Source organism: Trichosurus vulpecula, chromosome 4, assembly GCF_011100635.1.
Source record: "Trichosurus vulpecula isolate mTriVul1 chromosome 4, mTriVul1.pri, whole genome shotgun sequence".
Taxonomy (NCBI): Eukaryota; Metazoa; Chordata; class Mammalia; order Diprotodontia; family Phalangeridae; genus Trichosurus; species Trichosurus vulpecula.
The window spans coordinates 375,970,537-375,994,635 of NC_050576.1; the positions used below are offsets into that span (position 1 = coordinate 375,970,537).

Sequence of the window (24,099 nt, forward strand, 5' to 3'; positions counted from 1 at the left end):
ATTATTCTCATGTAATAAGAATTACTTTGTATGTTAAGTATTGTCTTATTTTTAAAATTCTTTATAGTGTGGCTTCAGTTAGATTCCTTATCCTTCTCTTATTCGTCTTATCCAATTTGATTACACTTGAATCATCAGACTTACCTGGAACTAAAATCTTAATCTTTTCACTGTCTTTGTTTTGCTAAGCATGATGTTCTGAAACCTGGATAGTTAATTTGGAAAGTCTAGTTTTGAAACTTTGGGAATTAATTTTTGCCTACAGTAGTCTATTGAAAAAAAATCACAGAATATTTTAAAAATTTGTTCCTTTCTTTGATGCCTTCTTTAGATTTCAGAATGTCACAACAAAATTTAAGGCTCACTCTTTTGTATTATAGTTGATATTTTTTTCTCTAATCACTTTTACAAAAAAAAAATACCTCATCTTTATTTCCAAATTAATCTTACATATTTGATGTGGGTATTAAAGGTACAGCTCCAATCCTGTTAGGGAAACTCCCAGTGTTATGCAGGTCTTTGGTTGTATTTACTGTTGAAACAAATTAGTTATTTTTTGGGCATTTAAAAATCTTTGATATTGAGAGATTCATTTGAATGTTAAACATGTTTAAAAAGGAAATTTATTTTTTTCTATTAGAATTAAGATATCACATTCCAGTTCCAGAAATATAAAGTACTATTTAATTACATGAATATTATTTTATTTTTTAAAACTACAATTCCCTAATTGCAGACCAGTAAGTGCAAAAACAAAACCTTTAGGATCCAGAGATGTTTTACCAAATAATCGTCAACTTTATGAGATGGTCTTGACATATAACTTTCATCAAGTAAGTATTTGCCTAAAGAAAAATATATGTTATATATTTATAGTCAAAATATGTATTATTCTATTATTCTAAGTTTGCATTGTTTCTGTGAATCATCATAACTGAAAAGTAAAGATAGAATGTAAAAGCTGGAACAAATAAGCAACAGTATTTATCCTAAAACATTCTAGAAACTGCATACGTAAGTACTGCCATAATCCTTGTTCATCAACTAGCATTTAAGTGCCTGCTCTGTGTCAAACTCTGTGCTAAGGACCGGAGATATAGATAAAGGTAAAAACAAGAAAAAGTCCAGTGAAAGAGAAAACATGCAAAGAACTATGTACAAATATGATGGATATGATATGATAATTGGGAGTGATTTCAAAGGTAATGCACTAAAGTTTAAAGAAGATTGTGAAAAGCTTTTTGAAAAAGATTAGATTTTAGCCGAGACGTGAAAGAACCCAGGAGGAAAGGATAAAGAGGCAGAGTTCCAGGCAGTGGAATAGCCAGTGAAAACTCTTAGAGCCTAGAGATTTGGCGTGTCTTGTGTGGGGAAAAGCAAGGAAGCCAATGTCATTGAATCATAGAGTAGCGGGAAGTAAGGTATACAAAGACTGTATAGGTAAGAAGGGGACTTGTTTTGGCTTTAAAAGCCAAATAGAGGATTTTGTATTTGATCCTGGATATAAAAGGGTGCCACTGGACTTTACTGAATAATGATTGACAGGGGTGGAGGAGGAAGAACAGTTTGACACCTCAGTGGAATGTGGTCTGGAGTGCCGAGTGACAAGGCAGAGAGAGCAATCAAAAGGCTATTACAGTAGTTCGGGTGTGAGGTGGAATGAGGGCTTTCACCGTGGTGGTTTATAGTGTCAGAAGAGAAAAGGGGTTATATTCAAGAGATGTCATAAAGGTAGGAATTTTGACCACTGATTGGATATGAGAGGTGGGAGTGACGATTCGAAGGTGACACCTGTTGCAAGCTGAGGTGACTACAAGGATGATGGTATCCTTGACAGCAGTAGAAAAATTAGGAAGAGGAGAGGGTTAGAGTAAAAGAGGAGTTTAGCCCTTCAGTTTTAGATATATTGAATTTAAGATGTCTAGAAGATTTCTAGTTCTAGATGTCTAAAGGGAAGTAAGAGATGCAAGACTGGAGGTCTGCAGAGAGGTTAAGGTTGGACAAGTAGATTTGGGAGTCATCAGCATAGAGATGATAATTGAATTCATGAGAGTTGATGAGATCACTGAGTGAAATAGTATATAAGGAGAAAAGAAGAGGACCCAAGATAGAGCCCTGAGAGACAGTCACAATTAGCAGGTGTAATCTGGATGAAGATCCATCAAAGCAGACTGAGAAGGAATAGTTATATAGGTAGGAAAGGCAAGAGAAATTATTATCATGAAGACCTAGAAAGAAGAAAGTATGAAGTACAAGATGTTTATTGACAACATCAAAAGATACAGATAAGTTAAGAAAGATAAGGATTGAGAAAAGGCCAATGTATTTGATAATTAAGAGATCAGTACCTTTGGAGAGAGGATTTTCAGTTGAATGATGAAGTGGGAAGCCAGAAAAGGAAAGAAAGTGGAGGCATCAATTGTAGATGCTCTTCTCAAGGAAGTCAGCCACAAAAAGGAGATGATATAGGACAACAGCTAGCAGAGATAGACTATCACCTGAGGGTTGTTTTTCAGCAGACATTTATTAAGTATATATTATATATGTGTGTGTGTGTGTGTGTGTGTGTGTGCGTGTGTGTGTATGTATATATATATACATACACACACACGCACACATGTACATCTACATATATATACATACGGTGTTGCATATAAGTATGGAGGTACAGAGATGAAAAACAGCGGTCATTGAATGTATACAAGTAAGTGTAAGTTGTAAAATAGTTAAATGTCTAGGAAGGTTCAAGCAGAATGACTTGAGAGAATCAAGGATTAAAGCAGTTGATTCTCTCTGGGAAGAGATTGGAGAAGACTTCATCAGGAGAAAAAAGTAAGAAGTTGTTATAGGTATGGAGTGTGTAAAAAGAGGGCAGAACTGTATTAGAAAATGCCTAGTAATTTAAGTACCAGAATTGTTCGGCACCGAACATAGCAAAGTAAAATTTACCATTTGAGGGTACATGAATATTTTTGGAAATTTTATTGTAAAACTATTATTAGGTCTACCAGGTGTTAAATAATGAAGGAAAAGAACAGCATCTTTTACATATATCCCAATATATCACTTCATAGCTATTTAGTTTCTAATAGGTAAGCTCTCATTAATTTTCTGTAGACCAGCGTAAGGTGGATGCCAAGTAACATGCCTCAGATTTTAAGGTTCGGTAGAAAAAATACACTCAACATTTTCTTCAGTTTTCCTTTTATCCTTTTTCTTCAGTTTGTTTTTTTATCCTTTTTAGAAAAACATTGAGATACTGTCATGTGGAGGTACAGTACGCAATTAAATGTTTCTTTATTTTATTATAGTGATAACAAATCAAGGTATCTTTCTATATGGAAGATGCTTATATTTTTTGATCTCTTAAACAGGAGATAAAGTTAAACATTTGTAAGAGAGTCATTTTTGGCTATAACTGATGAAACATTTTTCAGTTGAAGTTTTTTTTTTTCAGTCTTATCAATTCAGGGAAGTTTGTTAAAGATCTAATTGTGTGTTCTCTCACTTTCTCTATCTTTATGAAGTTAAATATTTTTTTTGCTCTTGTATTTGAAATAAGTATTTTATTTTAATCATATTATTTATTTTTACTTTCTTGGAATTTGTATGATAAGGATATCCCTAATCTTTTGTAAAGATGCCTTTTGTAAAAATGCCTAATGAGCATTTGTGAAGTTCCCTCTTCCCATATTTCATTTTCTCTTACAATGGTTTTTTTTTTTAATTTTTTGTTTATTCTAAGCCTGATTTTAGGAGTATTATCTTAGGCATTCTTTTATAAGGGTTTTTAAATGGTTAATTTTCTTTTTGAAGAAATCATTTATATTTTTTTTGTAGCCAAAGAGTGGGGAAATAACTCCAAGCTGTCCTCTGCTTTGTGAATTATTATATGAATCAGAATTTGACAGCCAACTCTGGATTATTTTTGACCAGAACAAGAGACAGATGGGATCAGGTGATGCCTATCCTCACCAGGTATCTTTAGAATAATTTCTTGACTTTAATTGTGAAGTGAATATAGTCACTTAATCTATATTTTCAACATGTCTTATTTGCTAAAAAAAAAATTGTGCTTCTGAAACATGTGAATTTCTTTTGGTTACCATTAGATTGTTAGATCAGAGGTATCCCATAGATTAGGGTTCTTAACTTAAAGTCCACAGGCCCAATTTCAGCAGGTGTATGAATTTTTTAAAATTTTGATAACTTAATTGCATGCATCATAATTGTTCGTTCGTTTGTTTGTTTTAGTAATGCCATGTATTTTGTATTAACTTAAACACACACTGAAAAGCGGTCCCTAAGTCTTGCCAGATTACCGAAAGGGTTCATGACACACACAAAAAAGGTTAAGAACTCCTACTATAGATAAATATAAATCATTGTCAGTGTGATATTCTTTACAGATTATCTTGTAAAATCTTTATGGATCAGATAGACATAATGTTAGATAGATTCAGAACTGGTTGTATAATCAAAACCAAAGAATAGTTGTGAAGGAATGTCACTAAGGGAACACCCTAGCAATCTGTTCTTAGCTCTTTTGTAGTCACCTTTTTTGTCAGTGACTTGGATCAAAAGATAAATAATAATCTTGTCAACCTTGCAGATGATATAAGACTTAGAGAGATAGTTAGCATATTGGAGAACAGTCAGGATACCCAAAATTCTTGATGGCCTAGAAGAGTGGACTGAATCTATATTTATTTACTTTTGTCCGATTCTAATCTTATTAATTGAGTCCTATTCAGAAAGCTAACTTTACAAGTAGAAGATAGCAGAGAAATGACAAACGGATGACTATTGTGAAAAAGATCTGAGAGTTTAAATGGACTCTTACTGTACTTAGTGTGAATTCGAAATTGGACTAGACCAAATGAACAGAATGAAGGTGATGATAACTGCCCTACTTAGACTCCATTTAGAGAATTATATTCAGTTCTGGGTACCACTTTTTAGGGAGAATGTTGATAGGCTGGATTATTTCCAGAATGTGACCAGGTTTTTCAGAAAATTAGAGACCACATCACTTAAGTTTCCATTAAAAGAATTATAGATATTTAGCCTAGATAAGAGAAAACTTAGAAAGTCAAATAGTTGACTCTCCGTGTTTAGATTGGTTCCACTCAGCCCCGGAAGGAAGACCTAGGAAGGAGATTACAGATAAACAACTTTAGGCTTAATATAAAGAAAAATTTCCTAGCAATTAGCATTTTCCTGTGAAATGCTTTGCTTCATGTTCCCTTCTAAAGTAGCCTGTTCTCCTTTTCATGGTTACCTTTAAGGAAAGCTAGATGACTGCTTGTCATGGATGTTGTAGGAGGGATTCATGAACTTTTTATACTAGACTGAATGACATCTGAAATCCCTTCCCTGTGATTCTGTGTTTCTGAAGCTGAAGAATCATATTATTGTTCCTACAATTTCTAAAGTAATTCACATTTTAGCCAAGACTAGAATTCATGTCCTTGGTATGACACATTTGCTTGATTAATCTTTATTTCTTAATAAGCCCTTTTTCTTTTTTCAGTACTCTGTCAAACTGGAGAAGGGTGATTACACAGTTCGACTACAAATACGTCATGAACAAATCAGTGATTTGGATCGTCTTAAAGATCTTCCATTTGTTATTTCTCATAGACTGTCTAATACTTTAAGCTTAGATATTCATGAGAACCATAGTCTTGCTCTCCTTGGAAAGAAGAAGTCAAATACTTTAACACTACCACCAAAGCATAGCCAGCCATTCTTTGTTACATCATTATCTGATGACAAGTAAGTAATACTGAATTAATAAAATAAGCCAAATAATGTTCATTTCTATTGTTTCATAAACTATATTTGTAATGTGTAAGGGTTTCTTCCTCTTTTCTGCCATACGCACTTTTCAGAATTCCAAGAGATGTAGGAATTATTTATTTAATTTTGGTTCTGATTTTTCCTTTTTAAAACCTTTTCCTTTCAGGATACCCAAAGGGGCAGGTCCAGGATGTTATCTTGCAGGATCCTTAACACTGTCAAAGACTGATCTGGGAAAGAAAGCTGTGAGTATCTATTTTACCTAATGAATATGCTATTCTAAAAAAAAATCATGTTTCTCCAAAAATGTTAATTAACTTAGGTTTGCAGATAAGTCAAACAAACAAAATTAGATGTGAAAAATTTTAACGCCTCCTTCTAGTATTATCAGTTTTGCTGCTACTTTCTGTTCATAGGAGTTTTAGAATCATTTGTTTGGTTTTTTTAGGCCATTAGCCTCTACTAATTTTTGAATGACTAAACTAAGCTTGAACCTCCTGTTATATGACTATCTGTGCATTTTTTTAAAGGAGAAATTCAAACTAAAGTGGTTTTATAAAGCAAATGGAATATTTAAAATCAAAATCATTTTATTTCTAGATGTTCTGTTAAACTAACTTAAAGTTGTGGACATTGACCAAAACTGTTACATTTTATTATGTTGCTTCTAAAAATTTTTTCTTAAATAGTGTAATGAACAGCAGGATTTTCCCACAGTTCTACAAAACATTTTTGGAATGGAGAATTGAATAATTGAGTAGAGAAATGTAATTTAAAATATAGGTATGCTATTTCTGGATTACATTTTGTTCTTGCATGTTTTGTAAATGAAATTTATTTGGTTTGCATTTTTAGCTAATAGAGTTTACAGAAGCCTTTTATTTAACAGGCAAATGCTGTTGCAGGCTTTCTTTTTATAGGTTTTTTTTTTTTATTTTTAGCTTTTCTCATCCACTGTAGTGTTATAAGACTTCTCTTCTGGAAACAACATTTCTCTATAGTCACTTCTCTTGAACATTACCCGTCAATTGCCATAATTTCATTCAATTTTAGCTTGCCCTTACCTGCAAAAGCTAATCCAGCCTTTCATCATATTGCAGCTTGACAGTATCTGTAAAAATTAAATCAGCCTTTCAGTTTCCTTATGTTGGAGTTTATGAAAGTTGTTATTGGAGTGGACAGATTTCATAGGGGTATTAACCATTTTAAAATGTTCCCATTTTTCCATTGACTTTGAACAGTATTCTTAGGGTTTGTTTGCACAGTAAGAAAAAAAATCTTTGCCTTGGAGTCACTTGCCTCAATTTATGTCTTATATGTTCTGTAGAAATAAAAGGATCAGAATCTACTGGTACAGTGCTTTTTAGAAACACTGGTTTCAGGTACAGACTTTATAGACATGGCTCTCAATCTGAAATGTAGGGTTTATTTTTTGTTTATAGATCACTTATTTGTTTTTAACTACTTTGTGGGCCCTAAATAGTAAAAGATCATCTTAATTAAAAAGTTTTTTCCCCATTAATAAAATTCAGCAAATGAAAAATAGTTGCTAGTTCTTGATTAGCTTCTGAGGCAATTGAGGAATCAAAGAAACTTGGAAAATTTGTGAGATTTGCTAGTAGCTATTGTCAGATTTAATAAAATCCTGTTTTCTTTGAAGTAGAAGAGGAAAAAGCCCTCATTCAATTTAATTTTATTTTCCACCTCATTCTCATAATCATTCCTCAGCAGATTTCTAGCTTTTATGGAGTTTCTTGTTTGAAAAGTTTACTTTTCATAATTTTTCTTATTGTGACCACCGTAAATGGTACATTACTTTGCATGGTCCTTTTTGGGAAACAACATATGAATAGAAATTGTGCTAATGTTGTCATTTAATCTGGCGTTAGAAAAATAACTTTGTATAGCATCTTGTGAAAAATAGTTAAATGTGATTTTCTAAGATTTATTTTGATAATCATGTACTTGGTCCACTTGATCTTTGAGAGAAGTGTTTACAGCGTTTGCCTTGGAATAATTGCCACATAAAAGACAATTATGCTTAAGCACATTAGTGTTAAAAAATTGAAAAGGCAGCAGCGCTTTAAAAGCATGTCAATCTTCCTCATAGACTTGACACTTCAAGTAGTATAATCCATACCAGTGGAAAGTAAATGAGACCATATTCAGGCAGAGGTGGTATCTCCATCCTGTGTAGTGTGTGCATGTTTTCTTACAGAATGTTGTTCTAACTCCCAGGGGCAGTCTGCAGCAAAACGACAAGGAAAATTTAAAAAGGTACTGAATGTCAGTTCTTGAAAAAGATGTGTTAAAGCCTTTTTTGCATATGACTTAACGTTTTTCTGTCCGTATATCTTTTAAAACCTTCCCCTCAATTTCCTTTCCTTTTAAGTTCTACAGTTCATTGCTACTAGCCACACCTCCTATAAACACTGACATGCTGCTTTCCTAAATCTCTTTGAGCAGCATGAATTGCTATAAGACCCCAGTTCTTTATATCTTGTCTTTATGTTACTCTTCTAATCATAGTCTCTTAAATATTCATGATATTGAGTTAGTCGTATTCTAGGATAAAGTGCTCTGCTACTCTCTGTCCTTGTATAAAGCATTTCCATTGTATTTTATATTCCCAACTACAGTATTCAGTATTTTGACATTTCATGTGTCTAGAAAACTATAGGGAGAAAATTGTCTTTTTAAATCTGTGGTCTTGATATGTGTAGGTAAAGGTACAGGTTTGGTTTGAATTTTATTATCAATCATCTGAGGGAGAAATTCTCTCTTGAAGGATTTAGTTTAATGAAATATTCTCACCTTTGAAATGAAATTTGCTACTTGTTCTTAAGACATTTAGTTCATGGATGTCAGAGAGTGAAATAGAAGTGAACCTAGCAGAAAGTAGTAGCTGACATAGAGTATCCTTTAGTTTGTTATTGCTTGGAGAGCTTCCTATAGGATTTAAAACAAGATCTATGAATGGAATAGATAGTCCCTCAAAGATCCATAGAAATGGGGAATTATTAGTCTCATGATTCCCTGCTTATTGGAGCCACAGTGAAACCAGTAAGGAAAATTTACTTTGATGTCTTATTTTGATGAGACTGCTTTTTAAAAGGAAGTCAAGAAAGGAGTTGAAAATACTGGGTGTTTGGTGTAGCGGTGAAGAGTCCTGGGAAAATTTTGCTAACATGGATCAGACTTTATTTTTAGCCTCATAATATTTAGATTTTCATTTTTTTCACTGGTTACCCTATCACATAAAAGAGGAAACAGATAATTGAGATTCCTCAGATTCAATCAATAATTGACAAAAAGGAGAATTAGACTTTACTTGGATTTTGGTATTTTTAAAAATGTAACTCTTTTTAAAACCCTTGGAACATAAAAATTGGAGGTCACCATTTTGTAAGAACAAGTAAAATTTTTATTAAAAACTTATAACATGGAGTTGATTAAAATTTTTTTCCTTAGGATTTAGGGTAGAAGTAGTTAAGGATCAAACTGTAGGCAATTAACAAATGAAAATAACTTGTAGGAGACAGGTATCATTCTAGCTCTCCCCAACTTTTTTCTCTTGTATGTTGGACATCTTTTTGGAAGTTAATGGCTTTTACTTAGATTTGGTTGCTTGAAAGGTATAAGGTATAAAAGGTTACTTCTACTTAATATGGTAGCATAAAAGATGCATAAGTAGTTCAATTACTAGAATTCATCTTAGTGAACTCTATATGGAATGTAAGGCCCTTGAAAGATAGGAATTGTCCCTTTTTTTTTTAAAATTTGTGTTCCCAGTACCTAGCATAGTGCTTAGAACATAGCAGTCACTTCCTGATCAATGCTTGTCGATTATTTACGGTACACAACCAAGTTCATTGATTATGATGGGTGCTTTTTACATCAAATAGGATTAGAAAAAATACCAGTAATAGTCAGAATGGGGGGGGGGGGGAGACAGGGAGGCAGGGACCAGAATAACAAAGCATTGTTTCTATAAGACATCCTCTTAGATATTGAAGATCTGTATAATGAAGCTGTTTCTTTGTACTGGAACTCATGGAAGTGGCTCTTTATCATTAGTTTGGTGGCATGGTGGGTAGATCACTGGACTTGGAGTCAGGAAGACCTGAGTTTGAATCCTGCTTTAGATACTAGCTGTGTGACTGAGCAAGTCACTTATTCTCTGTCAGCCTCAGTTTCCTCATCTGTAAAATGGGGATAATAATAGCAGCTTCCTCACAGGATTCATGTGAGGATCGAATGAGATAACATGTAAGCCACTTTGAAAACTTTAAAGAGCTCTTTCGAGCTATTGTTAGTACCTTTACTATGTTACCCAAAGGGCTACTTCTATTAGCTCATTTAGAGTGAATTTTGTAATTTTTAAGAATTTGCAGAATTGTGAATAATGTTTCATTGATGTTCAGAGGTCAATGAATGATGACCTGAACCCAAAAGCATGTAATCTGAGACTAACATAAATCTTAAAACTTTATAAACCCATCTCTATTTTTAGCAATTTATTTAAATTTTCCTATCCCTTATATGTTGCTTTTTTGTGTGTGTTTTTGTCCCCTTTGTTCTCTCCCTGTATTTGATTTTTCCCGTTTCTCTTCTTCCTCTTTACTTTTGCCTTTTCCCCTTTTACTTGCCTTCCTGCCTTTAATGTGTTTAACTTTCCTTGAGGTTTTATAATATTCCAGGGCTTAATGCAGTTAGTACTGTAAAAGAAAAAAAATGCTGATGCTGTGCTCTTCATTTTTTGGGCTCAAGTCTGTGAGAAACAATTTTATATTTTATCTGAGTATTTCTAGCTTGGAGAGATATCAAACTATGGCTTAGTCCCCTCTGCCCTCTAATAACACTCTAGCTTGAGACAGTTTTTAAAATCTTGAAAAAGAAAATTATAATATGTTTTTTAAAAATACAGTTTTGGGTAACATTCCAGAAAAGTTTAGTAACCAAGTCAAAATTTCATTCCTTCTTAAAGCACTTTGCTCATAGAATCAATGGGGACTTCTCTCAGCTCTATATTGAGAATCTTTTCTGTATAAGAAGCCAAGAGGGTGCCTCCCTCTCAGTGGAATAGAGCACTCTCTTTGGGTTAGTGAATTTATTTAGACAAGAGTTAAGTGTGGTTATCACCCTTCATCATTTTCCCTAAGAAAAGTCATCTTCCATTACATTGGCAAATAACTTAGATGAGTTTGTTTCCTTGTTTTATGCTGATATGGAATGGCTCATGAAAACGAAGTTAGCTCCATGGGGTTACATCTTTCCTAGAAATTTTTTTTTAATTTTATTATATGAATGGGAAACCTTGTTTAAGAGAAAGAAGCCTTCTAGTCTTCATTTTGTTTTATGAAGTTAGATGCTTCTTTGAAGGCCATAAACATTAGCCACAGCAGGATCTTACACTCCTTAAGCCTTTCATTCCAGTGTGTGACTGTGAAGATAAAGGTCTATTTTAGAAAACCAAGCCTGCCTGGTTGTTTCTTTCTTGGTTTTTTCTTTAATCAGGAATATGCTTGATGGGTACATATAGGCTAGTAGTTCCTTTTGTCAGTTACCTTCTTTTCTTTTTTTTGGTAAAAGCTCTGTCTGTGAACTTATTTATTCTTTTGAAATCTTCCTTCCCCTCTTTGAGCTAGCTTAAAAATAAATTCCCACTTATTTTTTACTATTCTGTTACCACCAGCATGGATTTTTTCCATATGTATTTGATTCGGACCCAGCCACTCTGCCTGATTTCATGATCTTAAATACTATTGTCATTTCCACACATAATAGATCAGGTGATAGTAATGTAATAGCATGTTTATGGCACCTTAAAGTCTGCAAACAAACTTTACACAACAACCATGAGAGGCAGTCTATTCCTATCCCCAATTTACAGTAGAGAAAACAGGCAGAAAGAAGTTTAAGCAGCTTGCCTAATGTCATACAACTAGCAAGTGTCTGAGGAAGGATTTGATTTCAGATCTTCCTCACTCTTAAGTCCAGTGCTCTATCCATTGTACTATCCAAAATCTAAGTGTAGGGACTCCACTCTTTAATAGATTGCCATAGAAATACTGAAAGATCTTTTTCATTTCACACGTATTTGTCGTTCTTCCAATTTAGTCTACAAATGCTTTTGGATGACCTAGCTTAATTCGGACTAGAAGCTTGTTTTCTTATCAACAACTTTTTGTCATTTTGTGAAGTCAAGTGCTCATCATCTTATATTAGCTTTTTCTGTATTTAGTAAATGAATTTATATACTGATCCCACATTGGTCTTAAATGGTTGCTGTCACAGATAGGTTTGGGCTCATTTAGCCTTCTCTTTGTGGCAGTTATTTTGTATTTCTTCAACCTTTTTAAAGACATGGTTATATTCAGTGCCTTCACTTATGTCCATTTCCCATTTTTCGTAGTGGACAGGTCATTTAAACAGATTGGATTGGAGGTGTTATTGTAATTGGAAGCAGTATTTTCTTTTCATCTTATCTTTTCTTCTAATTTGCTATTTTGGCCTTTGCACTACCCGATCTGACTGCACCTATTCTTGAGGAAATGTTTATGATAAATAAGACTTCTGAATAATCTATAAGCTTTTGGCCTCTTAAATTTCTCAATTTTAAACCATATTTTCTTCCATTTTTCACCATCCTCCCTTATGTCCACCTTCACAGTGGAGTAACTGACAGCATATGTGTGACAACACGCCTGTTTTCTTAGTTTGGAGGGTCTTGTCTGGGTCTTCATAGATTTTCCTCTATATCTTTATCTTCTGCAGCATATTTTGGTGCATAAAGCTGTATTTTTTTCCATGGGATGCTGTTTGCCATATTTTGTTGTGAGCAATGTCAGGCAGCATGACAGTGTGTCCCATGAAATGATGTTTCTTGTTGCCTCTGGGTACACAGTGAATCCAGCTCTACCAAGCCTCTTGTTCATCCCTCTGAAAAGAACCTGCGAATTTTCCATTTAACTAAGGCAGTTTTGTCTTCTGGTTTCATCTCTGTTGATGTTAGCATAGATGTGGTTCAATCCTTGTAGGCAGCCTAATGAATTAGAATTTCTTTATAAGCATCCTTTATTTCCTTTTTAACTAGTTACTACAGAAGCAGAAGATTGCCACATATGGCCATTTTATGATTTTTATCTATCCCTGGTCACTATGGTCAAAATTATAATTCACCCTTTGACCAACCTTTTGATGAGTTTTTCTAACATAATTGGGATGAGTCCTGAGGCAGCAAACACAATTTGTTACTTGGGCCATATTTGTTACTCTCTGCTAATAGCGTTCGTGAAACCCAGTTTACTACTATGCCACAATGAGGCACCAGAGTAGGTAGGGCTTTTATAAGAAAAGCGACATAATTTTTACAAATAGCAAACAAGAGTCTATGTTTGTTGTATTGTGCTTAAAGGATACTTTTGAGTTGATGGCTGTAGGCAAACCTATTTTAAATAATACTTCTTCAGAGGTCAGCCAAAACAATTTGACCTAATAGAAAATGTCAAGTACTTAATAAAGTGCCTTCATACTCTACAGCTATGTTTTTTGACTGCCTTGTTAACTTGTAGAGTGATTTCTCAAAATTTAATGAGAAATAGCTATTCTGCTTACTTGTTTTGAACTAACATTGTTAGAATCATATCAGGTACACAGAGTCCATAATTGAAGGAATGAATAATGGATGTGATAAAGCAAATGTAAAATGACCAAGTTTCTTTTCTTATTAGAAATTCAAGCTAATATATCCATATCACTGTTAATATGCTATATTTTAAATAATTATTTTAATTTTATTGGTGTGATACTATAAGATCAAGTCATCTTTTTGTTATCACTGGTTTAACTTTATTTTTCTGTGGGAAATATAGATCATCAGGCTTTAAATGGCTTCCTTCTTAGCCCCCAGGATCTTTTATAACATTACTTTGGCATTAATTTCTGTGTTTATTAGAAAAGAAGTTTGAGATTGCTTATACATAATTTACTTCATTTTTTGTTTGTTCTTTAGTTAAGACATTAGTGGCACACATTTAGGACAGCTACAATTCTGTTTTCTCTGCTTCCCACCATTCTACAAAAGTCATTCTTGTGTGTACTTACATTTGGAATTCCAGAGAATTGCTACTCTCCTAACAGAGTCCTGGGCCTCAGTCCAAATCTGGGCTAGACATTTCTAGAAAGAAAACATTGTCACTCCAGTTTAAATTATTGCATTTTTAAAAACTAACACAGCTGTACTGCTATATATTCCTTTATATGGGAAAACTGATACTTACGTAGATATATGTAGGCAGATCCTGGTCATAAGAATGGCCACTGTAATAACTTTGGTGTCCTCTTTTCAAGGCAAGTATAATTACCATTAAAAAGGATATATTCATTATTAAGTATCTAATTAGCCCAAGAAGGAAAGTAAAAAGCATAGTCTGAAGTATTGTTCATTGCATAGAGATCATTTACAGTAGTCATCTGTTAATTATCCTAATTCTCTTCACTTGCCTGTTTTCTTTGCATATGTGACTTCGAGCAGTCAATTTATACATTTAGACATACATATATGTGTGTGTATTAGTAAAATTTTCGGTACATACCTTTTGAGATCACTACTTAGCTTTCCCATATTCAGATGCTTTTTAGTAAATACATTAACTATAAATTTTTTTGAGAATAAAATGGTATTTTCATAAAGTTGGACAGATTAGTACATGAGGGTTCAAATAAAGGAAGAAGGTAGTAAATAAAATTAATTATTAAAAAGTCAGAATTTTTAGCCAGCTAGAGTGAAAAATGTATAAGGCATTGTTTGAATACATTGGAGTTTTTGCCCAAAACTACTATATTCTATTTATCTTATTATGGTAATGTTAAAGATGTGAAGGGAACTACTCATGAAAATAACTACTCATAAAAATGCCTGTTGAAATATAAAGTTCCCTAGGTTTAAGTTACAGTATATTTTGTGGTCCAGTTGGACATGTTCTTGCCCTTATAATAGCTCCTTTCCTATAGAATTTTAGTTTGCAGAGTGGTTTACATTATTTCTTTTCTTTCAGCAACCCTATGTGGTAGGTACTACAGATATTATCCACTATTTTACTGAAGAGAAAATTTAGGGTTGTAGAGAATAATTAATTTGTCCAAAGTCATGCATCTACTAAGTAGCTAAACTATGACTAAAAACCAGGTCTTTTAACTCTGAGTCCAGTGGTCTTTCTACTACATCTTTCTGTGAATTTTTTCCCATCCTGGTCACATGCTAAAATCAATAAAGTCAGTAAACTTAACAGTATGCAATCAGTATCTATACAGTTCTGTTTTCTCTGCTTCCTACCAGTCATGCAAACAGTACTGGTTTTTGAATAGTAGAAAGAGCCATCTAAACAAGGGTCTCAAGCTGACACTCATCTTTATGGGTAGAAAAGGGCACAATGTGAGAAATAGAGAAAATTAGGAAAGAAACTCAGAATGGAAAGGAAAAACTAGAACCAACTCAGTGTGGAGAAAAAGGTTAACATACTGTCACCATTTTCTCAACCTTTATTTTGTGCTAAGAGAATGAAACAATCGTTATATTTTGTTGGTTGTGATAATTTCCTTATTCTGAATTTCTAATTTGAAGAATTTTCTTTTGCCTCTAATTTGATTCACTTTTGCAAAACCTGTTTTTGAGTATTTTTAATATAAAAATGTTAACAGAAATTATATAAATCAAGAGAATTCAACACATTCTAATTGCTTTTTTTATTCCCATTGTCTTTAAGTACAGTACATCAGAAATCTCAGCTTTGTTATCAGCCATGGAAAGAATTTTGCTCAGACATTTTTAGTACTTGTTTTAGTTCACCTTGATGATCTTCTTTTATTTACATTTCCATAATAGAATTTTCTATTTGTATCATTTAATCCCCCAACTTAACATCACAGGTACAGTAAATCTAGTAAGATAGTCAAGCTTAATAAACAAATGAAGAATTTTATATTTTCTTTATATTAAGGTTCTATTCTTAAGTTATATGGTGTTTATGAATATTATTAATTAACATGAAAAAGAATCTTTTGACTCTATTATTGCATTAGACTGGGGGTGAGGGCAGTGGTACCGTGCTTTGCACCAGCTAGGCCATTAAAATATTAGTTAATTGTGAAAAGTATTACAATGGATATGCTGCTATGGACTTTATATCTAGATGACCTTCCCCCCTCCCTTCACTTGTAATCCTTTCTTAAATACTTTGCATGTAAGTCACTTTTTTTTTTTTTTTTAGCAAACTTTACTTACCTCAGTATACTATTGCTTACCCTTACATTGCTTCTCTTAGAATGGCAAACATATTTTAGTTACATACTTAGGTCAAAGTTTTTGAGTGTGGGGAATTTAGAGTCAGCATAAAATAAAAGACTTGTAATACAGCAAAAAATACTGTCTGTTGTATGTAAGCTGAGAAATATATTTAACTGTTTCTGTTTGTATTAGGAACATCTGATATTATAGCCCAAAAATGCACCTTAGCAGTCATTTCATAATGGTAGTATGCAATTTTATTTTCTAGTGAATTTATAATATTGACTTTTCAAGACTTAAGTGAATGTGTTGTTATAGTAGCTAGAATAATGGAATGTCAGTATTGAAGGGGCATTTGAGATCATTCAGTTGATAATTGTTACTTTGGGGGGGGAACTGTAATTCTTAACTACAGATAGAATTAAATCATACAATAATTTTTTAAAAAAATATGCCCCAGTTCTACATACAGCTTCAATTCCACTTTAATTTCAGCCTGACAAAAAGCTGGGGCTATCTGTTATTTGTTTTTAACTTCTTTTTCCCGTTGCTAGGTAGAAAATGTAGAATTACGACCCCTACCCTCATCCCCTCACCCTTTTAACTTTTTACTCTGTGGATTCTCCTGATTGAATCTGTCTCTGATCTCATTAGCAAAGTATGACTATGTCATTTAGAATTCAGAGAAAAAAGTTTAAAGTAAATTACACTGGAATTTATGGCTTCATTTTTTGTTTTCTGGAACACTTGGATAGCCCATTTCAACAACACACTAATATATGAAAAAATTTCATATGTTTCATCATCACCAGGATATTGTTTTTTCAAAGATATTAATTTATATACTTTGATCCAAGAAACTGATATGTTTTTCCCCCACATACACAGGATATAATCCCTGTTCATTACTACTTAATACCTGCACCAACAAAGACAAAGAATGGTACTAAAGACAAAGAAAAGGATTCAGAAAAAGAAAAGGATATCAAGGAAGAGTTTGCTGAAGCATTGAGAGATCTTAAAATACAGTGGATGACAAAGTATGTTAATTTTTGTTTTTAATAATGCTAACTTTATGTAAAATGGAATTCACTAGAAAATTAATGATGAAATTTCGGCACATCTTTTACTAGCTTATTCTTCTAGAATTTATCTTTTTATAATTGTGATATCCAGCAAAGGCATTTTAGTATATTTCTAACCTGTTCCTTTGCCCAAGCTCATTGTAAATATTTGTTTAGGAACTATATTTCTAAATGACACATTATTTTCTCATCATGTTCACCTTCTAAATCAGAAAAGCTGTGATGTTAAACATTTCTGGTTTTAAAGGAAATGAAATAATCACTCTCCCTTCTTTGCAGGTTGGATACTAATGATATTTATAATGAATTGAAAGAAACATTCCCTAATCACCTTCCTTTGTATGTTGCAAGACTTCATCAACTGGATTCTGAAAAGGTTATGAATTATTTATGCTATAGATGAGTCTTGTGTTTGAAATTAAGATTCATTCCTATTTTTGTGGTCTGAGTAGCATTAACCTGGGAGGGGCGGTGAATGAGTGGAGAAGGTACTTGTCTAGTGGCAGCATTTAGTAACAGATGAGACACTGTTTTTTGTTATCTATATTAAGGGACTCTTTGAGTGTAGTCATGAGTTGAACTTATGATTTTAAAATTCTTGAACTTAGTTCTGAAAATACTTAAATTGTACCAGTTCTCATAGGTGCTTACAAGCAGATAGGAGTCTGCTTATTATCTAAGACTGAATGAGTTATAACCAACTAAAATTCTACAGGTTTGGAGTAGATATAGAAGGTGATTTTATAGAGAAATTCATTAGATTTAGAAAAGAAGAGAACAGATGTCTAAGATTAAAACAGGAATCACAGACACAGAGATACTAATAACTACTGCTTTATTTCTCTTTTTAAGAAGTTGGCAAGAAAATTAATCTCACTTTATTAAATAATTATTCTAAATAGCCTGTGCAAATAGGATAGAATAGAGTGAAATAATTTAAAATTTTCATCTTCGACTCCTTAGGTGTAAAATGAGGGGATGAACTAGATGGCCTGCAAGGTTTCTTTAATCTCTGTATCCAATGATTACATTTTATGAACATGAGTGTTTTACTAAAACTATGCATAATTCCTTTTACTGCCTCCTCAAAAAGAAACTATTGCTGTGTTTAGTTTTTAAGATAAAGATACTTTCTTTAATATGAATAATGGTTTAATTTGTTTCTCCTAGCCAAGTGTGTTATTCACTCCTTCCTTAGTCCTCCTACTAGGTACTGGATGCAGACAAGGTAACAGGAAGTATTAGCTTGAGTAATAAAGGCATATGAAAGTGTTTAAAATTTGAGCCAATTTTTTAGAGGCAAAAGATTCTGGAAATACTTTGGGTGACATTGGAGGACAGCCTGTAGGGTTTCATATGTGTACACACATGGTTTGAGTTGTACATTTGTGTGTTGTACCTCTTAGGTGGTTGAGACATCAGAAATGAAGCATCCAAATGTAAATAAACATGTTTCATGAAATTTTACCTTTAATTCCTTGCTTTTTCTTTTCTCCAACTTAGGAAAGAATGAAAAGACTTAATGAAATTGTTGAAGCTGCAAATGCTGTTCTCGCTCATATAGACCAAACAGCTCTAGCAGTTTATATTGCAATGAAGACTGATCCCAGGCCTGATGCTGCTACTATAAAAAAGTACCTGACCAGTAAATACTCTTTCTTGCATCTCATTTTTAATCACTTAAAATAGGATTTAATGCTTTTTAAGAATATAGAAAATGAAAAAAATAGTATTTGATTTTGCTGGTTCTAGTATCTCTGCATTCTCAGTTTTTGAGGGTCTAGTGCCATAAGCTATTTGTGATATAAGAAAAATGATTATATAGAAATGGATTTATCAGCTTTATTATCTGATCGAACAGTTGATATTGTGGGGGATGGGGTGGGGAATATATTTGAATGTAAATATACTTTCAAGTATACTAGTGTGAAGAAAGAGCTAAGGGATAACATTGAAGCACCAGTAGTCCATTTGGGATTTCAGTAGCTGCTTGTCCAGAATTTAAAATTTATTCCTTGTCTGGATGATTACATTAGCTAAATTGAACTCAAGCAGATCTTGGTTGAAGAATTCAGTCTAAATTTATGTAGTGATTTTAGCAGAATCTTAGATGTGGAAGAAAGGATTCCTTTCTACGAATTCCCAGAGCAGTGTTCATCCAGACTTTGCTAAAAGTTTTCCAGTATAGGGAAACCACCTCCCTTCTGAGGCAGTTTATTCTAATTGAGAACATAGTTAAAGTTTTTTTTTTTTATTTTAAGCCCAAATCTGATTCACTTCAACATCCCTCCCTATTAATTCTCTGGGACCAAGCAGAACAATCTTAAGTCTGCTTTCATACAGCAGTTTTTCAAATATTTGAAGAAAATTCTCATGTCCCTGATAAAGTATTTTCTTCCCTAATATGGATATTGACAGTTCCTTTAATTGATTCCTACAAAGCATAGCACTACCCACTCTCTCCCTACCTTTCACTATCTTAGTTGCCATCTTGGATGTACTCTATTTTAGTCGATGTTCTTGAAATGTGGCACCTAAAATTCAACCAAATTATAGATTTAGTCTGGCTGATGAATAAAAAGGAACTCTGAATATTTGGATTTAAATAATAATTAGGTTCTTCTCAAGAAGAAACGCTGGCTACTTAATAACTATGTGACTTGGAGCAAGTTATTGATTCTCTCTGGGCCTTAATTCCTCATTTGTAACATGAGGTTGACCAGACTAAGTGATCTGAGGTCCCTTCCAGCTCTGATTCTGTGATGATTTTGTTGCACTTTGGCTTTAATGTAATTTGAGGGAGAAGGAGGGGAAAAGAAAGTTGTTGGTTATGTTTTTCAGTAGCTTTTTCAATTAAATAAATTCTCCATGTGCTTAGAAATAATTTTTTAACAATCAACCATGTGCCGAAACATGGTACCATATTTGAAATAATTGAAAAATACCAGCTTTTCTTGTTGTGACAGTGTCAAATTGCTAGCTAAATAACAATGAAATGAAGTTTGAATTTGGGGCTTTAGATTGCATTTAGGTTTATTTCATCAGTGAATTAACTTTTTTATGGTGTTAAAATGTCTTGCTGTGTGATCATGAAAACAAATTATTTAGTTTATCTGAGTTGCCTCAAAAATTGCATAGAACACATAGCAAAATTACAATATTTAATGTTCTTTCCCCCTGCCCTTGTCTTTTTCATGTGTTCATGATAAAAAAAAAATTGAGTAGATAAGAAAAACGGGGCACTATGTTTTTACTAGACAGTTAATTTTAGCTGTCTCTATTTCTAGGCTCTACTTTGTGAGTTCTGTCTTACCTAAATATAAGGATACTTTAACTTAAATAATATGTAGTAGTCAGTAAACATTTATTAAGTGCCAGCTATGTGCCAGGCACTATGCTAAGCACTAGCAATACAAATATGAAAAAGAAGATTATCCCTCAAGCTTACAATCCAATGGACTAAGCCACCTCACAAAAGGAATCTAAAAAGGTGGGCAGGGAGAGAGAAAGGAAAGGTTGCTGACACTGGAGCATGGTAGACAAGTCAGAAGAGTCTCAAAGTAGTGCAGCCAGGTGGAAAATAAGGAGATTTCATGGCTTCTACCCTCTCGTCAAAGGAGCTAGAGGGTAGTGATGAGGTGTGTGTACCAAGGTTTCCCAATAAGGTTCCTAGGGCATGGTAGATCTGTCACTATATAATAGTTCACTTAGTTTTTATTTAATAAAACAAAAGTCTTATATTTTTTGCATAATAGTTATGGCTTGCAGAAAATATGTTGGCTTCATTTTAGATTTAGGCAACATTTAGGAAATTTCACTGTCAAGTTTTTTCCCCTCTGATTTGCAGTGACATGGACAAACAAAAATCTACATTAGTAGATGCTATTTGTCGAAAAGGATGTGCATTGGCTGACCAACTTCTTCAGTTGCAAGCTCAAGATGGAGCTATTTCATCAAGTGACACAGAAGGAAAGGAGGAAGATCGAGAGAGCTGTTTAGATTCCCTTACAGAAACTTTCTGGGAAACCACAAAATGGACTGACCTTTTTGACACTAAGGTAGTTTTTCAGTGTTTTACTTTTTTTTTTTTAATTTAATTTATTTAATATTTTTTGTTTTCAGCATTGATTTTCACAAGAGTTTGAATTACAGATTTTCTCCCCATTTCTACCCTCCCTCCCCACTCCAAGATGGTATATTTTCTGGTTACCCGTTCCCCAGTCAGCCCTCCCTTCTGTCACCCCACTCCCCACCATCCTGTTTTCCCTTACTTTCTTACAGAGCAAGATAAATTTCTATGCCGCATTACCTGTATATCTTATTTCCTAGTTGCATGCAAAAAGCTTTTTTTTTTTGAACATCTGGTTTTAAAACTTTGAGTTCCAAATTCTCTCCCTTCTTCCTTCCCTACCCACCCTCCCTAAGATGGGGTACATGCGTATCATTATGTAAAACCCTTCCACAATACTCATGTTGTGAAAGATTAACTATATTTTGCTCCTTCCTATCCTATCCGCCTTTATTCAGTTTTCTCTCTTGACCCTGTCCCTTTTCAAAAGTGTTTGTTTTAGATTACCTCCTCCCCCTATCTGCCCTCTTTTCTATCATCCCCCCTTTTTTTATCTCCTTTCTCCTTCTTTCCTGTGGGGTAAGATACCCAATTGAGTGTGTATGGTATTCCCTCCTCAGGTCAAATCCAATGAGAGCAAGATTCACTGATTCCCCCTCACCTGCCCCCTCTTCCCTTCCTACAGAACTGCTTTTTCTTGCCACTTTTATGTGAGATAATTTACCCCATTCTATCTCTCCCTTTCTCCGTCTCTCAATATATTCCTCTCTCATCACTTAATTTGATTTTAATTTTTTAGATATCATCCCTTCATCTTCAACTCACCCTGTGCTCTCTGTCTATAAATATATGTGTGTGTGTGTGTGTGTGTGTGCGTATACATATACACATATATACATATATATGTATGTGTGTGTATATATATATGTACGTGTGTGTGCGTGTATAAATATATATACACGTATATACGTGTGTGTGTGTATGTGTGTGTGTATGTGTATATATATATATATATGTATATATGTACGTGTGTGTGTGTGTGTGTGTGTGTATGTTCCCTTCAGGTACCCTAATACTGAGGTCTCATGAATCATACACATCATCTTTCCATGTAGGAATGTAAAAAAAACAGTTCAAATTTAGTAAGTCCCTTATGATTTCTCTTTCTTGTTTACCATTTCATGCTTCTCTTGATTCTTGTGTTTGAAAGTCAAATTTTCTGTTCAGCTCTGGTCTTTTCACTGAGAAAGCTTGAAAGTCCATATTTTGCCTTGGAGCATGAAACTCAGTTTTGCTGGGTAAGTATTCTTGGTTTTAATCCTAGCTCCATTGACCTCCAGAATATCACATTCCAAGCCCTTCCATCCCTTAATGTAGAAGCTGCTAGATCTTGTGTTATCCTGATTGTGTTTCCACAATACTCAAATTGTTTCTTTCTGACTTCTTGCAGTATTTTCTCCTTGATGTTGGAGCTCTGGAATTTGGCTATTCCTAGGAATTTTCTTTTTGGGATCTTTGTCAGGAGGTGATCAGTGGATTCCTTCAATTTCTGTTTTACCCTCTGGCTCTAGAATATCAGGGAAGTTCTCCTTGATCATTTCTTGAAAGATGATATCTAGGTCTTTTTTTTGATCATGGCTTTCAGGTAGTCCAATAATTTTTAAATTATCTCTCCTGGATCTATTTTCCAGGCCAGTCGTTTTTCCAATGAGATATTTGACATTGTCTTCCACTTTTTCATTCCTTTGGTTCTGTTTTATAATATCTTGATTTCTCATAAAGTCACTAGCTTCCCCTTGTTCCAATCTAATTTTTAAGGTAGCATTTTCTTCAGTGGTCTTTTGGACCTCCTTTTCCATTTGACTGTTTCTGCCTTTCAAGGCATTCTTCTCCTCATTGGCTTTTTGGAGCTCTTTTGCCATTTGAGTTAGTCTATTTTTTAAGGTGTTATTTTCTTCAGTATTTTTTTGGGTCTCCTTTAGCCAGTCATTGACTTATTTTTCATGGTTTTCTCGCATCACTCTCATTTCTCTTCCCAATTTTTCCTCTACTTCTCTAACTTGCTTTTCCAAATGCTTTTTGAGCTCTTCCATGGCCTGAGACCAGTTCATGTTTTTCTTGGAGGCTTTTGATGTAGGCTCTTTGATTTTGTTGACTTGTCCTGGCTGTATGTTTTGGTTTTCTTTGTCACCAAAGAAGGATTCCAAAGTGTGAGTCTGAATCTGAGTCCATTTTCGCTGCCTGGCCATGTTCCCAGCCAACTTACTTGACCCTTGAGCTTTTTGTCGGGGTATGACTGCTTGTAGAGTATAGAGTACTTTGTCCTAAGCTTGAGGGGTTGTGCTGTTGTTTTCAGAGCTATTTCTGCACAGCAAGCTCTGCCACACCAGTGATACTCCTCCCCCAAGAACCGCCAACCAGGACTGGACTCAGATCTAAGCTGGCTCTGCACTCCTGCTCTCATCTGCCACTTAATTCCTCCCACCAGTTGGGCCTGGGGCTGGAAGCAACTGCAGCTGTAGCTCTGTAAGCAGCCTCAGAGCTGCATCACCTCCTGAAAACTCCTTTCACTCTGTCCCAGCAGCTTTTCCCACTAACCTTCTCTGTTGTCTTTGGTGTTTGTGGGTTGAGAAGTCGGTAACTGCCACAGCTCACTGATTCAGGGTGCTAGGGCCTGTTCTGCCCGGCTCCTGGTCTGGTTGGTCCAGGAGTGGCTCATGCTGGGCTCTGCCCTGCTCTGCTCCCAGTTCCATGTGGTAGACCTTACCCCGCGACCATCCAGGCTGGAGCCTGCTTCCCCCCGCTATTTCTTTGTTTCTGCATTTCTAGAATTTGTTCAGAGCCATTTTTATAGG

At 34.2% G+C, this 24,099-nt stretch overlaps 1 protein-coding gene across 2 annotated transcripts in view; it reads left to right on the plus strand.

Annotated features, from left to right (window-relative positions):
- The window catches only part of TPP2 (tripeptidyl peptidase 2), a 97,273-nt gene that overhangs the window by 65,694 nt on the left and 7,480 nt on the right, over positions 1 to 24,099 (plus strand). The window contains exons 20-28 of one of the 2 annotated variants that reach the window (XM_036755437.1): positions 737 to 833; positions 3,841 to 3,978; positions 5,534 to 5,778; positions 5,969 to 6,047; positions 8,041 to 8,079; positions 16,979 to 17,130; positions 17,455 to 17,551; positions 18,679 to 18,809; positions 21,023 to 21,233. In XM_036755437.1, coding sequence (XP_036611332.1) covers positions 737 to 833; positions 3,841 to 3,978; positions 5,534 to 5,778; positions 5,969 to 6,047; positions 8,041 to 8,079; positions 16,979 to 17,130; positions 17,455 to 17,551; positions 18,679 to 18,809; positions 21,023 to 21,233 — 1,189 coding nt within the window. The remainder of the gene's footprint in view (positions 1 to 736; positions 834 to 3,840; positions 3,979 to 5,533; positions 5,779 to 5,968; positions 6,048 to 8,040; positions 8,080 to 16,978; positions 17,131 to 17,454; positions 17,552 to 18,678; positions 18,810 to 21,022; positions 21,234 to 24,099) is intronic. The other variant, XM_036755438.1, reaches the window with a different exon arrangement.